Source organism: Natator depressus, chromosome 5 (genome assembly GCF_965152275.1).
Source record: "Natator depressus isolate rNatDep1 chromosome 5, rNatDep2.hap1, whole genome shotgun sequence".
Lineage (NCBI taxonomy): Eukaryota > Metazoa > Chordata > Testudines > Cheloniidae > Natator > Natator depressus.
In genome coordinates this window covers 32,827,697-32,843,935 of record NC_134238.1, presented here as the reverse complement: position 1 = coordinate 32,843,935, position 16,239 = coordinate 32,827,697, and the positions used below count along the sequence as shown (strand labels likewise).

Below are 16,239 nucleotides of genomic sequence, written 5' to 3'. Positions count from 1 at the left end.
CAATTTATTCCAGTGCTTAACAACCCTGACAGTTACGAAGTTTTTCCTAATGTCCAACCTAAACCTCCCTTGCTGCAATTTAAGCCCATTGCTTCTGGTCCTATCCACAGAGGTTAAGAAAAACAATTTTTCTTCCTCCTCCTTGAAACAACCTTTTACAAACTTGAAAACAGTTATGTCCCCTCTCAGTCTTCTCTTTTCCAGACTAAACAAACCCAGTTTTTTCAATCTTTTTCAATCCCTCATAGGTCATGTTTTCTGGACCGTTAATCATTTTTGTTACTCTTCTCTAGACTCTCTCCAATTTGTCCACATCCTTCCTGAAATGTAGTGCCCAGAACTGGACAAAATACTCCGGATGAGGCTAAATCAGTGCGGAGTAGAGCGGAAGAATTACTTTCTCATGTAATGCTTACAACACTCTTGCTAACACATCCCAGAATGATGTTCACTTTTTTTTTTTTTTTGCAGTAGTGTTACACTGTTGACTCAAATTTAGCTCGCAGTCCACTATTACATCCAGATCCCTTTCCGCAGTACCCCTTCCTAGGCAGTGATTTCCCATTTTGTATGTGTGCAACTGATTGTTCCTACCTAAATGGAGTACTTTGCATTTGTCCTTACTGAATTTCATCCTATTTACTTCAGACCATTTCTCCAGATCATTTTGAATTTTAATCATATCCTCCAAAGCTCTTGAAACCCCTCCCAGCTTGGTATCAGCTGCAAACTTTATAAGTGTACTCTGTAAGCCATTATCTAAATCATCGTTATATCACAAAATCAAAGAAACATAGCAAAGATATCAATAATCACAAATATATAAACAGTAATTAATTTCTAACAAATATAGCTAGACAACTAGTGAATTGGGAAATTATGATCTGCAGTTTCCTGACAGTAAACCCGCCCCCAAAGAGAGGTCAGGTAAAAAGTTCACTGATTTCTTTTAACTGATCCTTTTAACTGATAGGAGATATTATACTCAACGTCTACACAGTGACGGTATATTGCCCAAGTCCGAACTTGAACTCTGCTACTACGCCTTGAAAACACTGAGTCAGAAAGGAAATACTGTAGGTTATGATAACAGACTATTGTGTTGTGTCTGTTTCACCCTGGACAAGAATTTTAAGAAGCACAACCTCTAGTTAAGTTGCCAAAAGTCTTATAGTGATTCACTCTCCCCTAATTCTACACTCTTAGCAACTGCCACACACTCCCTTTGCAGTGTTCGCACACTCTGAGCACCTTCCATCTGGGGAATACAGAACAGTTTTTAAACATTAGCCAATTAATACCAGATACTTGGGGACACTGGCTATAAATACAGACATTTCAACTTTCACTTACCATGGAAAGGCAGCAGCGATGTAACAGTAATTTAGAACAGGAAGTGAAGGAGAATTTCATATACCATAGAAAATGCAGGAGAAATATGGATAAGCAGAACTATTTCCATGGGCATGAACAGTGATGTCTCAAACATTGGATTGTGAAACCGCTTAATTGATTAGAAAAGGAAAGACCTCCTGCTTTTATACTCTAATATCCATCTATGACCCTCTGATTATAGAATATTAATCAGTCAGTAAATCAGTGTTTATATGAAAGGGTAATAAAAAAACCAAAGATACTACAAGGAAAGGTGTCCCTTTTGAGAAAGTTTTACAGAGTTTAATAGAAAATGAGAACCTTTCAATAGGGTTGGAGTTAGTAGAATTCCAAAGAGAAATGTATCCCACACCTCCCATAGAATTCTATAGGATAGTTAAAACAAAGAAAAAAACAAAAATCATAGCAATGATATTTTCTATTATGTATTTTCAAAGCAATTTCTATATAAAACTTTACTACATTTCCATAGGACCCACATGACTTAATTGCTATTCAATACTATAGGAATTTGGTAAAATGGGTTTGATAAAAATATTACATTTCTTAACACACAAGGGATGTTCCAGGTTTATTCAGACAAAATATTTCCATACACACCTTAGAATGTATTTAATTTCAACTAAACACAACAGTATGAAGAGTAACCGTATTTCATTTTAGCAGCACAAGCCAGTCAGCAAAAACATAACAAAACTTCAGAATGTACCTAACCTTTTTCCTGTGTAGGAGTATTTTAAAAATAAATGTCTGCATCTCAATTATCTCGCTGAAAACAGTGATTATGCAACAAAAGAAACAGAGCGAATTTACCCACCCCAAAAACATCTGAAATACTTTGTTTTGTAAACAAACAGGATTTTATGTCCTTCCAGCAATTCCAAAGCTATCATATGGCGTTATAAATATCTCTTTATAAAATGTGATAATGCCAGACTCTCTGTATAGTCCAGAGAGGTGGATATTGGATTACTGACAAAGTCCTGTTGAACCATGAAGAAAATCAGCTTTATGACTCCAGTACAAAACCAATAATCAGGCTGTTCGATAAAGCCTATAACTGGGATGTTCACTGGCTTCCTCTGAGCAAGTTACTGTGCTTTTGTCATTCTCCACTACCCACTAAGTTCATGCAGAGATGGAAGGGTTTTGTGTGTGCATGAATGCATGCAGAACATTGTGCAATTATTCTATATTTTGTTTAAGGGAAACCAGAAGATAATAAAATCAAATGCAATTTAATTTAATTCAGATCCAATCTTGTTCCCATTGTAATCAATGATAAAATTCCTGCTAGAGGCAAGACTGGACCCAAAAACCTGTATCTTCACAAAAGGGGGACTGAAGTTACGAAATAATTGTTGTTTTGTACTTAAAGAAAACCTAAAATACAAGGAGGTTCTAATATACATCAATTACATTTCACTCTGTCCCTCTTGTGTGTTTGAGGGTCAGTTTCCACTCTTTGTGTGTGCCTCTCTACAGCAAAAATAAGAGAAAAATATTTACAAATAGAAAAATGTCATTGTAAAACCAAACCAAACGAAAATTGATTGCGAAACTTAGGGGCACGAGTAGTGTCTGAAACTAAATTGATGTTTTGGAACTGATTAGGTTTCAAGTTGATGCTCATTTAAATATTTTAAAACACCACTCTGCATATAATCTGTAAATGTTTCATTCTCTATAAATATGTATATTATGCATAACTATTTGTAAGCTTTTTCTAAGTTTCTCAAAATACATTTAAGCATCCACAAGAGAAACTACTTATTAAAACAAGAAGGCCTTCCTTAGTAGGTTTTGGAAATACCCCATATATTACTCTATGTTTGTCACATACTTATCATAATTAAATGTCTGGACTGTGTTGGAGTCATCCTTTAATGATGGGTTATGTCTAAGTCAGATATTTGCAGTATATTTTATTCACATAGAAACTAACCGAAAATACGAAACAAGCAAAAGAAAACAATTATGTAAAGATTTCACCACTCAGATAGCTGAACTGCAGTCATTTTAATGCCTACATTTGTAGATTAACAAAGTCAGTGACTCCTTATCTGTGGGTTGCCAGCAATTCCCCGGGGTGGGAGGGTTACTATCCTGCGCCCGTTCCCTGTCTCTGTTCTTCCACAAAAGTTAATTTGCACAATTATTTGCTCCTTAGGGTACATCTACACAGCCAGCATCAGTTCATGGCAGTGAGCCTCTGAGCCCAGGTTGACAGACTCAGGCTCATGCTACCGCTCTAAAATTAGAAGTGTAGACAGTGCTTTTCAGTTTCAAGTCAGGCTGGACCTTGGGCTCTGAAATCTAGGGAGGCCGCCCCCATCCCTAAGCTTCAAAGCTTGAGCTACAACATCTACACAGACATTTTTAGTGCTGTAGAGTGAGCCCCATGAGCCTGAGCCTGCCGACCTGGCCTTGGAGGCTCACTGTTGTGGACTGTGTAGATGTACCCTTGGGATACGTCTATACTCCAGTTAGATCACCTGCAGCTGGCCAGTGCCAGAGTACTACCCAGACGAAATCCCAATACAGCCCTCCTCATGGCCTCACCACTTACCATCTCAGAGGTTCTCTCCCATACTGGGAAGAATCTGAGAGAGGGAAAGTCAGAACTGCATATAAAAATAATGCTATCACAGCCTCTCTGGAATACAGAACAATAACCACTTGTGGTTGGGTTTTTTTTTCCTGCTCCCACAGCCAGTCACCTGCAGGAGCCAAACCCTCAAGGACAGGGCCCTTATCAATGACTGTCTAATCTGAGGGAGAGTGGGGGGGAAAACCCAGAAACTAGGGATGAAATGTTCCGAGACCTCATTGCCGACACCCTCCTCCCACCCCCCTAATAACTGAAAACAGAGAGGTGGAGGTTGTTTCAGAGGTCAAAGAAGGGGAAAGAAGTGGAGCTCTCCAAAGAAATAGGAGGAGTGGACAAAGACACTGTAACAGTGCCCAGAGACTACACTGCTGTGGCAAAAGACACAGTTGAGAAAGACCGGGAGATGCAGAGGTAACTCCTGGAGGCACTACAGGGCCAGAATGCTCTGCTGCAGTGCATGCTGCTGTTAGGGCACCAGGCAATGCTGGGCTCCAAACAGAGACCCAGCCATGTTCTGCAGACTCTGGACTATACAGGGTACTGGGAACACAAGCATTTGCTTCCTTCTGTACCCACCACAGCCATACTCCCAGAGGCCATTCCTTTCCCAGACTGAACCTCTGGGCAATGAGAACAATTCCACATGCGAGCCCAGCTCATTAGGGACGCCAGCTGCTCAAAAAACTTCAAGCTGTGCCAAAAACTGAAGGCCCAAGAACAACAAGAGGCAGGTGTGAGGCACAGACTCACCTGTGACCTGAATCCCTCCTCCCCTTGTTGCAGTCTGCCCTCCATTGCACTGTGTCCTTTGAATTTTGGTTTCATTATTGTTTTAATTAAAGGTTTATTTCTAGTTGCTATATTACAGATTATTTAAGAATAAAAACCATTCAAATTCATTCATAAAGAGTCATCAGTACAGTTTACACAGAAAATCCATTAATTTTAAATAAATTCATATGGTTTTACAAAAGTATCTAGACACAGACACAAGGTAAAACAAGCACTGCCACAATGTTCCAACTCCACCATACATAAATGAGACTGCAATGCCCACAATCCATCTCATTGCCCCCCTTTACGAGCTAATGGCTGCATGCACAGCTGCACATTTTCCGGTCTGAGATTCAAAGTAAGAGCAATAGGCACCCTGGTAGTATTGCCCTGGCTGTTTCCATGGTCTGTTGGATGACTCGGTGGCTTCTCAGATTCCTGAGCAAGTCTCTGCACTCAGCCTCCCACCCATCAACTAAGACTTTCCCACTTACTTTCACAAATATTGTGCAAAATACAACATGTAGCTTTAATTTTATGCGCTTTTCCCCCTGCATTTTCCAACCTATTCTACAAACAGAGCCCTCTTCCTTTCAAAAAGCCAAATGCACACTCCCCAGTCATCCTGCAACTACAGAAGTGATAGTTAAAGAGTTTCTTCCTTCTGTTCAAGTGGCCTGTGAATGGCTTCATTAATCAGGGAAGCAGGGGATAAGCGAGGTCTCCCAGGATACCCAGAACAATCTCCACACCATTAATATCTACAGTGACCCTGGAGACAAACTGTCCTTTTCCCATTAAGGTAAACAGAAATGAGTTCCAAAAGACTCTAGCACCATGGACCCTTCCAGACCACTCTTTATTTACGCCCATAAACCTACCACAGTGGTCAACCAGCCCTTTTAGCACCATGGAGAACTACCCCTTTCTGTTTAGAAATTCTTAGTCCTGGTGGAGTGTGGGAGCAAATAAGGATAGGGATCCCATTAACTGCCCCGTTACAGTTTGGGGCACATAAAGTGGTCAATAATCTCCTGAGCATCACCAAGCTTTATAACCCAGTGCAACGGTATTGTATGCATAGCACCACACTCCTGCATGACAACGGCCCCAACAGTCAATCTCCCGACACCGAACAAGACTCAAGACCTGAGGTGGGGGCAATTTGAAAGACCAGAAAAGGGACAGAGAACCACCTAGCCCCATAACCATGATACTTGGCAGAAAGGGGGAAAAAGGATGCCAACAGGCAAGAAGCACCACAACTGTCTGTGGCTAGAGCTTCTTGTCAACTTCCCCCCGCCCTCAATCAGACCCGAAACTTTTGTTGGGAAATTTACTCACAGTCTGGAAGGGAATTTCTCGGAGTAGAGACAGACCCACTCCAGAACAGCCAATAATTAGGACTGTCACATGGCAGACCCAGCTTCACAGTTCCCTACTCTGCCTGATTCAGACCAGGGATTTTAACCTTGTTCTTCCACAACCCAGGTGAGTACCCTAACCACACAGCGACAGTCTGTCTCAAGCTCTCCTGTGGAGCTGTTCCATTTTGTATAAATAATTCAATATTCATTAAGACAGAAAGACTGATTTTATAACCCAGTGGTTATGGACTTCGACCTGGGTCTCTTACATCCAAGGTGAGTGCCCTAATTACAGAGCTATAGGCCATTCTGGGCTAGGTTTCGCTTTCTTGTTTTTCATGAAAATTTTTTAAAGATCTCATTTTTATTCCATATTAGGAAAAAAACCACACAAAATGTTGAAACCTCAAAATTTTTCACGGCCAGCCCCAATAATGGCACTCACATCACAGGTACTGACAACCGAAAGAAGATAAACTCATGTATCCTCATCAATGCTCCCATAACTTTGAAGAGTCTTAAAATCAGCATTCTAGTGGAGAAAAAGGGAAAAAAATTCTTCTAGCTTTATTCTAGGCTGCAGCATTTTCCCAATGCACTTCAGGGGGACATTCATCAAAACAGCACATTGGCACACTTATCAGAAGAGATATTTTCCTTTATTAGATGTGCAAGCAATATCATAGAATCATAGAAGATTAAGGTTGGAAGAGACCTCAGGAGGTCATCTAGTCCAAACCCCTGCTCAAAGCAGGACCAACACCAACTAAATCAACTATATGCTCTAATATAAACAAGAATTCAAAAATCTCCAAAGATCAAGCATATTAATTTGTTTTGATGGCTTCATTTTCATTTTAAAATATGTTCCTATTCTAGGATCACAGTGCATTTACCAGTGTAACAACATATTACCAGATGAAAACCTGGAAAACAATAATGAATCTCCATTAGTGCTGGCAAGGGGAGTATCAAGATTGCAGGTGAAGAAAACTAAAAGTTAAAAGAACGAGTACTTTTGGCACCTTAGAGACTAACAAATGTATTTGAGCATAAGCTTTCGTAGGCTAAAACCCATTTCATCGGATGTCCACAATTGTTTAAACTCACATTGGACCTATTGTAACAAAGAGGTTTTATTTAATCTCTGAATGAGCACAGATATGTGGTGTTAAGTATAAATTTCAAAGCAGCGACAAATGTTTACAGTTTTCCCTATTTGACTACCCTGGAGTGAGTTATAAATTTAATAAAAAAGGGTTTTTTTATTTCACCTAGCAATAAAAGCATCTGCAAAGGTGTCTCCTCTGCAGTAGCTGACCTCAGACATGTATCATAAAGACTACTATCTGTGTATCTATCTATCGGCTGCTTTCCTAATCAAGTAATATGCTGAGTGAGCACTGTCTCTTGCAGAACTTATATTAAAAGCATAACTGACAATTTACTGTGTCTAAAATACTTTGGTGGCTTTAAGAGATAAAATAAAATAATATTAAAGTAATACAGCTAATACATGCCATACATTATTCCTAAAGCAGGAATCTCACACAGACACTATGTGCAATTATTTGGAATGCCAAAAGAAATAAAGAGCAATTGCCAGAGTAAGATGTTTGCTCTAGTGTTAGTAATATTCCTGAATTGTTTGAAGAAGCATACAGATGTAACTACTTATTAAAGGAAAGACATTTTAATAACTGATATTCATGCATACAGTGGACTTCTTGATTTTGGGACAGAAAAAAAACCCAACAGTATGATACAGTAAATTCTTCGTCCCACAAAATATATTGTTAGTAGCTTTTCGGGGGGGGGGGGGGGGGGAGGGGGGAGAACGGGGCTTATATTTTAAAGCTAGATTGTCATCCCTTCCAAGGTCTGTCCTTATTAAAAAAAATACACAACACCAAAACAACTATACAACAATTTGAAAAAAGAAAAAAACTAGAACAGAACAACATACTTCACTGTTAGAATTCTAACAAAGATGATCTAATCACAAGGACAGATCTTTCTTGGTAACAGTGTTTTTACTTGGGTCAGGACATGTATAGCCCTGTTATATCCAATCATCTTGAACATAGGGAAGGGAAAGGCACTAAATCCAAATCCAATCTCTACTGGAAGTAAGTAAAGAATAGGAGGCATAGAGAGTCAAAACTCAGTTCTTTAATTTCTCATTCTTCAATACCGAACTCTGGCAGCCTACTTGGATTTTTGCCAGAAGCTTTCCATATGCTTGTTTTACTGGTCCACTCCTCTTGCCATCTGAAGTTTAGAAAGGTAAACAGTTTCCAATAAACTCTTCTTGACTACCACACAATTATTTTGTCTACTCTGAGTTGTGGGATTGGTATATCTTCATATGATTTCTTGCTTTAAAATATCTTTCATGGTGAGGAGAATTAGAGTGCCTTTCTTAACATTTCTAAGTGCAATTCACATTAGTATTTGATAACATTTTTGGATGTTTAGAAGGTTTCTCTTTAGTTTATTTCAAGCCAAAATTTTAACAGCGCACCTGCAATATGAATGTTTTGAGACTGTATCTGATTTTCCAAGAGCAGTAAATACTTTCTGTTCTTATGCAATGCACTGTACATCAGTCTTGCACCAATCTTGTATCAGCTTAGCAAGTAAAATTTTCTAGGGTGACATTTTCAGCATTCTGTATCTGCTCAATTGGGACCACAGACAGCTCAGTGCTGACAGGGACCGGGGGAGCAAGAGAGAGCTCCTAGCTGGCTGCTGGGACTAAATAAGGACTGAATTCAGGGAGGGCTACAGGAAGACAGTGTCTCCAGGGAGGAAGTCCTGGGTGTACAGCCTCATACCAGGGCCAGAACAAGTTAAAGACTGTATACCCCAGAAGGGGTTTTGTTCTGTTTCAAATACAGACAGTGTGAGAGAGTCAGACAGAGGGCTGAGTCACTAAAAAGCCACCTAAGAAACCACAAACAGGGGTCACAACAAACTGAGAGACTGCAGGCACACACACTTGACCAGGGGGCACTCACAAGAGATGGGTTCCGCCCTGTTAAAATAAAGGACTAGATCTCCTAAAAAGAGCCTTTATTTTATAACAAAGGAACAATAAATCTTTTCCCTGCATCTGAGAAAGAAAATAATCTAGAAATGAAAAGGTGAAAACAACAAAGCAAACAGTGAGAGTGCCCTAGTTACAATTTCTAATGACTTCTTGAGAGAGACTGAAAGAAGGAACTTTTTCACTTTGAATAGGTTGTGATGATCCTGATAAAACAGAGAGAGGGCTATTAAAACTTCCCTTGACCCATATGGGACAATGGCCAGTCATGCTGTAATGAGATAAGTGATGAATAACTGCATACCTGCAAAAAGCATTTGCAGATTCATAACATTAAGTTTCTATGAACTTATGGAAAAGATGGGGGAAGTTATATGCCAAGGACCCTGCATTATTTGTGTCCCTGAACTGTTTTCCACCTGTACTTGGTGGTTACTGACCAGAGTACAGGTGGAAAACAGTTTTCACTGCATTAACAATGGTGCAACAGGGAAGCAGAATAAAAAATTAAATTGGTCGAGGCTTTGGTCTAGTTCTTCAGTAATAAGATTAAAGAAAATTTACAAAAGGATTGAACTCCTAATACACTTGGAAAACACTGTGTAGTGCAGCATGCACAGGAATCAATTCATTTCAGGTGAATGTGCTTAGCTTCCTTCAGTAGTTTTGAACAAAGGCTTAAATAGAGGACTAAAGGAGCTATGTTGCTTAGCTACAGTAAGTGGATAAAATAAATAGAAAACAGGATGGGGAACTTTCTGCACTAGCCAATGAGAAAGGGGAACCATGCGGAGAGCAGTGCTTACCCAGTCTAGGGAGAAGAGCTCAATTCTCCTCTGCTTTTAACAGAGAAAGTGGAGCTGTGTTCTCTCAAACTCCTAGCTACCATCTCTACATATGAGATAAAAACAGAGAAATGGTAGGATCTAGATCATCTTTACATTCAAGATCATGTAAAGCTGAAGTCAGAGAATAAAAAAGCAGATACGTTTATGGATGAGAAAGATCATTACATATTTTATTACTTATTTTATCATCAGCTAAAATATTCGTTTTTTAGCTAGTGTTTTATTAGATTTATCTTCCTCCAATACATTTTATAAGAACCACAGGTGACCAAGCAGGAGTTTTTAAATTAATTTTTACAAGAGATAAATTATGACTTTTGAACACTTTTCATATAACAATTTAGCATGTAATTATGGAGATGATATATGTTAATTCTAAATATGGCATGTTTCAGTATTGATATTTCTAAATTTTACATACAAAGATTTCAGATTTTATACATTTTCTTTTTACCAAAGAAATACAGACCTTAGTATCTTTCAGATAATGTTAAGCAAACATATTAATAACTGCTTCAGTGTTAACTTAATTCTAATTTATGGAGAAGTATTTACCCAAACCACTAGAGCTCAGCTTAAAATAAATTAATGGTTTCTTACTTACTAGATAAAAAGCCCTGGTATATTATTAACAGCAGCCTGATATATAGTATATAAGTTAGACTTAACTATATGTATATATAGTAGATCCCTCTGCTATTGCAGATGCCTTAATGTTTGTGATTAAGCAGTTTTAAAATATATTATTCAATAAATTAGTTTACACTCAGTTCATGTTTTTAAAGTTTTTTCACAACCATGAGGACTACAAACAAACAATTTTTAAAATGGAAGCTTCTGGAGCACAATTCTGTGGCTGGGGTAGATTCCACAGAACTTTTATAGCTATAGAATCACAGAATACACAGGGGCCTGAGTAGGGCTGATTTGATACAGGGAAATACAGTTAGACATACTACATGCTTCAGATGAACAGCTGAGAATATATCAGAAAAAAATGGTTTACATGAAAATGTGCATCATTTAGACATACACCTCTAGACAGTGTTTAAATACCTCCAAATATGGAAGTGCTTGTTGTACCACCAGATAGAAGGGCATTAAATTAAGGAACTAAGACTTGTAGGTAAAACTGGACAGGAATTTTTTGTCAAAAATATCTTTTTGATGGCAAAATGCAGAATCTGCAAAATCATAGGAAAATTTCAACTTTGATTAATTTTTTTGATTTTCCATCTGGAAAACCAAAACATCCCCCAGAAACGGTAACATTAATATCAGCAACATTAAGACAGAATAATTTCCCAAATGTATACAATGTGTGACAGTTAGTTATGCGGATACAAAAGTGTCTGAGATTGCTGTGAAGATTTTGCACTTGAGTGCCAGGGTGATGAAGTTGTGGTATGTATTGCTTTTGGTATCTGTTGGAGGTGTGAAAGCATTATGGTATGTTGGAGTGTGTTATTACTGTGATGTAGGCAATATAAAAGTGGCAAGGAGACTTTTTCCTTAATTTGTTATTTCCAACTTTTTCAGATTTTGAGTTGGTGGGTGTGTCCTGATGCAACCTTTACTGTCGCCAAACAAGTTTTGTGCAATTCATATAATATTCACCTTCTGAATGAAGGATCTTACTTTCCTTTCCACAAAGGTACACACACACACAGGATACAATACTATGCATCTGTAAAATTTTCCGTAAAAGGAGATCACTTACCTATAACCGGAAGTTCTTTAACATGTGTGGTCCCCTATCTGTATTCCATATGTGGGTACGTATGCACACCATGCGCCTGAGGCTGGAAAAATCCTGCAAGTAGCGTAGATTGGTCCGCAGCTGCGCCCTGGATCTCCTTGTGCTCGGCACTGCAGTATAAGGGGAGATGTAAACCAACCGCCTCTTCAGTTCCTTCTGTACCATGAATCCAGTCACAATCCGTAGCAGAGGGGAAGGCATGTGGGTAGTGAAATAGTTTGAACAGTCTCCAAAAATGAACGCTCTAGGTCTGATGCCCATCCAAATACCAAGCCATGAGGTGAAGAGGGTCTGGGCTGGGGTGCTTGATCCTGCTATTCTCTGGAGTTAGCAGGTCCAGGAAGGACTGAATGCTATGGGTTGACATTTGTAGGAGGACCAGAAACCAGAATTGTATGGGACAACTTGTTGCGATGAGAATGACTCATGCGTTGTCATGATGCATTTTCTTAGAACCTGGGGTAGTAGTTGGATGCGAGGGAAAAGAGTATCTCAAGAAGCTTGTCCAGGACAGTAGGAGGGTACTTTTTGTTCACCTGGGAGGTGAACAGGTCCCAAGATGGCATTCCCCACTGACTGAAGATGTTCAGCACTGAATTGTGTAACAGCCACTCATTAGTGGTGAAATTGTAATGTAGTTCTATATATACCAGTTCCATAAGCTGACCACCTCCCCACACAGCGAGAGGGATTTTTGCCCCTCCCTGTTTGTTTATATAGAAGACGGTCATCACGTTGTCTGACATTATCTGGACAATGGCAGGATCATATGAATGGGAGGAATGCACTGCAGGCCTGTCTGACTGCTCTTAGTTCCAGGAGATTGATATGCATCTTGCTCTCTCCCTAGGTGTCCACATATCTTGTGTTGGATGACCAAACATGTGGGCTTCCCAGCCTATGAGGGATGCCTCAGTGATTATTGTCATGTCAGGTGACAGGTCAGGTGGGAGGTAAGAAGAGAACTCCAATGCACATGTGTTCCAGGCTCATCTACCAGGTGCCTCCTCAGCCAGAGCTTTTGTCCCTCTTGGGTCTGGAGTTGGAAAGAGCAACACATACTGCATTTGGAGGAGATATGAGCCTCTTTAGGCAGGCTGGTGGTCACTGATAACTGAGAAGAAGCAAGGACAGGAGACAGTTCTTGAACCCTGGAATACTGGGTATAGTCCTACTTCTGAAAAGGAGGGGACAGAGAAGGTCCCCAGGGCTGGGAAAAAAAATAAACTACACTATGTAAAATATTGTAAAACACTAACAAACTATCTATAATTATATTTACAGAGATAAAGACGACGAGAAGATAATTCCAGACACAGAGGAGTCCAAATGAGATCATGCAGCAGCAAGAAGGACCTGAAGAGGCAGTTGGTCCACACCTCCCCTTATATCCTCAGGGCTGAGCATGAGGCGATCCAGGGTATAGGTGCAGACCAACAGATGCTTCTTGAAAGATTTTTCAGTCTCAGAAGCCTGGTGCTCATGCGTACTCATGTGTGCAACGCAGATAGGGACCAGCCCTCAAAGAAGAAACATTGTTTCAATTGGTATTGACCAATCGTTTCTAAATAACTCCCGTTCCAGTCATTGCACTGTCAGGCATGACCTCTACTAAATTACAACTCTTACTCAAAAGGAATATCAACAGGAATAAATGTAAAAGTTTTTTCTATTGGTCACATTACTGGGCATAAAATCATATCAGATTACATTCTTTCAAAAACACTCAACATTTAAATGTTTGTGTTCTTTGAAAGTTTTCCCCTTTTAGTTTTAGTCAAATAAAGTCAGTTAGTATTTTACCAGCAAGAAGTTTTTTTTTTTTTTTTAAAGGAAAATGAAATAATGGAAATATTTTCAAATGATCCTTGTAACTGTTCGCACTTAGGAAAAAAGTTACATCATATTGCTCTTAATCTTTTCACAGGACAAAGAACTCAAAACCCTTACCATTTGCCTTGATGATTTATAAACTGTTGAACTGCATATCCAAACAGCTCACTTGAAGGACCAGAAAACAATTTTGCCCCTGGGAGCCCAACGTTGTATGCGTCACAGCAATTATGAAGAATGCCTGTTAACAGGAAGATTAATATTACTGTAAATAGCAATTAAAGAATCTTGATTTCACTGAAACAGTCCATCTGTCTATGCCAATTCCCCTTAATATAGCAGTTAAAAATGCGGCCTTTGACACACCCAATAAAAATCAACGTTTCTCCCACCCCTACACAGCAATAGCCATCTATGATTATATGAATGCTTGTCAGTGCACTATATGGGCATGACAGTACAGTAGACAGAGTTTAATAACCTATTAACTACATTGCTTAATAAATCTTGTAGCGCTACCAATGTGTGTGAATCCAAGAGACACAATTAATATGTTTTAATATATTTTATTGTAGTCTTTAAAACTCCATCATCTTTGGACATATGGTAGCCTTCTAGCATAGGATTTCCTAAAGACCTATTAATGTACACTATAATGAAGAACAATGGATGACAATAAGTACTTTTATTCTGTGTATATTCTAATGCTACATTTGAAATAGAACACAATCAAATCGACCTACTCCTTTATCACAGAAGGTCTACAGTTTCAGGCCATTTTATTTTCACATATTAAGTGTTTGTTTTCTTCTGAACAAACCACTGAGAAGATAAGCTTATAAATGGAAGCCTGGGAAATATAGGGCTAAGTTAATAAACTATACTTAGCATTTAAGCAGCACTTTGCATCTTCAAAGCACTGACCAGATATTAACTCATTAAGCCTCACAATACTATTGTGAAATTGGAACTTTAAAATCATAGAATCATAGAATATCAGGGTTGGAAGGGACCTCAGGAGGTCATCTAGTCCAACCCCCTGCTCAAAGCAGGACCAATCCCCAATGAAATCATCCCAGCCAGGGCTTTCTCAAGCCTAACCTTAAAAACTTCTAAGGAAGGAGATTCTACCACCTCCCTAGGTAACGCATTCCAGTGTTTCACCACCCTCCTAGTGAAAAAGTTTTTCCTAATATCCAACCTAAACCTCCCCCACTGCAACTTGAGACCATTACTCCTTGTCCTGTCATCTTCTACCACTGAGAATAGTCTAGAACCATCCTCTTTGGAACCACCTCTCAGGTAGTTGAAAGCAGCTATCAAATCCCCCCTCATTCTCCTCTTCTGCAGACTAAACAATCCCAGTTCCCTCAGCCTCTCCTCATAACTCATGTGTTCCAGACCCCTAATCATTTTTGTTGCCCTTCGCTGGACTCTCTCCAATTTATCCACATCCTTCTTGTAGTGTGGGGCCCAAAACTGGACACAGTACTCCAGATGAGGCCTCACCAATGTCGAATAGAGGGGAACGATCACGTCCCTCGATCTGCTCGCTATGTCCCTACTTATACATCCCAAAATGCCATTGGCCTTCTTGGCAACAAGGGCACACTGCTGACTCATATCCAGCTTCTCGTCCGCTGTAACCCCTAGGTCCTTTTCCGCAGAACTGCTGCCTAGCCATTCGGTCCCTAGTCTGTAGCGGTGCATTGGGTTCTTCCGTCCTAAGTGCAGGACCCTGCACTTATCCTTATTGAACCTCATCAGATTTCTTTTGGCCCAATCCTCCAATTTGTCTAGGTCCCTCTGTATCCTATCTCTGCCCTCCAACGTATCTACCACTCCTCCCAATTTAGTATCATCCGCAAATTTGCTGAGAGTGCAATCCACACCATCCTCCAGATCATTTATGAAGATATTGAACAAAATCGGCCCCAGGACCGACCCCTGGGGCACTCCACTTGACACCGGCTGCCAACTAGACATGGAGCCATTGATCACTACCCGTTGAGCCCGACAATCTAGCCAACTTTCTACCCACCTTATAGTACATTCATCCAGCCCATACTTCCTTAACTTGTTGACAAGAATACTGTGGGAGACCGTGTCAAAAGCTTTGCTAAAGTCAAGAAACAATACATCCACTGCTTTCCCTTCATCCACAGAATCAGTAATCTCTTCATAGAAGGCGATTAGATTAGTCAGGCATGACCTTCCCTTGGTGAATCCATGCTGACTATTCCTGATCACTTTCCTCTCCTCTAAGTGCTTCAGGATTGATTCCTTGAGGACCTGCTCCATGATTTTTCCGGGGACTGAGGTGAGGCTGACTGGCCTGTAGTTCCCAGGATCCTCCTTCTTCCCTTTTTTAAAGATTGGCACTACATTAGCCTTTTTCCAGTCATCCGGGACTTCCCCCGTTCGCCACGAGTTTTCAAAGATAATGGCCAATGACTCTGCAATCACATCCGCCAATTTCTTTAGCACTCTCGGATGCAACTCGTCCAGCCCCATGGACTTGTGCACGTCCAGCTTTTCTAAATAGTCCCCAACCACCTCTTTCTCCACAGAGGGCTGGCCATCTACTCCCCATGTTGTGATGC

The 16,239-nt window shown here is 39.9% G+C and overlaps 1 protein-coding gene across 1 annotated transcript in view; it reads right to left on the bottom strand.

The window, feature by feature from the left end:
* Positions 1–16,239, bottom strand: part of ITGA2 (integrin subunit alpha 2) — an 87,628-nt gene that overhangs the window by 50,663 nt on the left and 20,726 nt on the right. Inside the window, exon 2 of the mRNA XM_074952534.1 lies at positions 13,754–13,877. Within this exon, the coding sequence (XP_074808635.1) occupies positions 13,754–13,877 (124 nt within the window). The remainder of the gene's footprint in view (positions 1–13,753; positions 13,878–16,239) is intronic.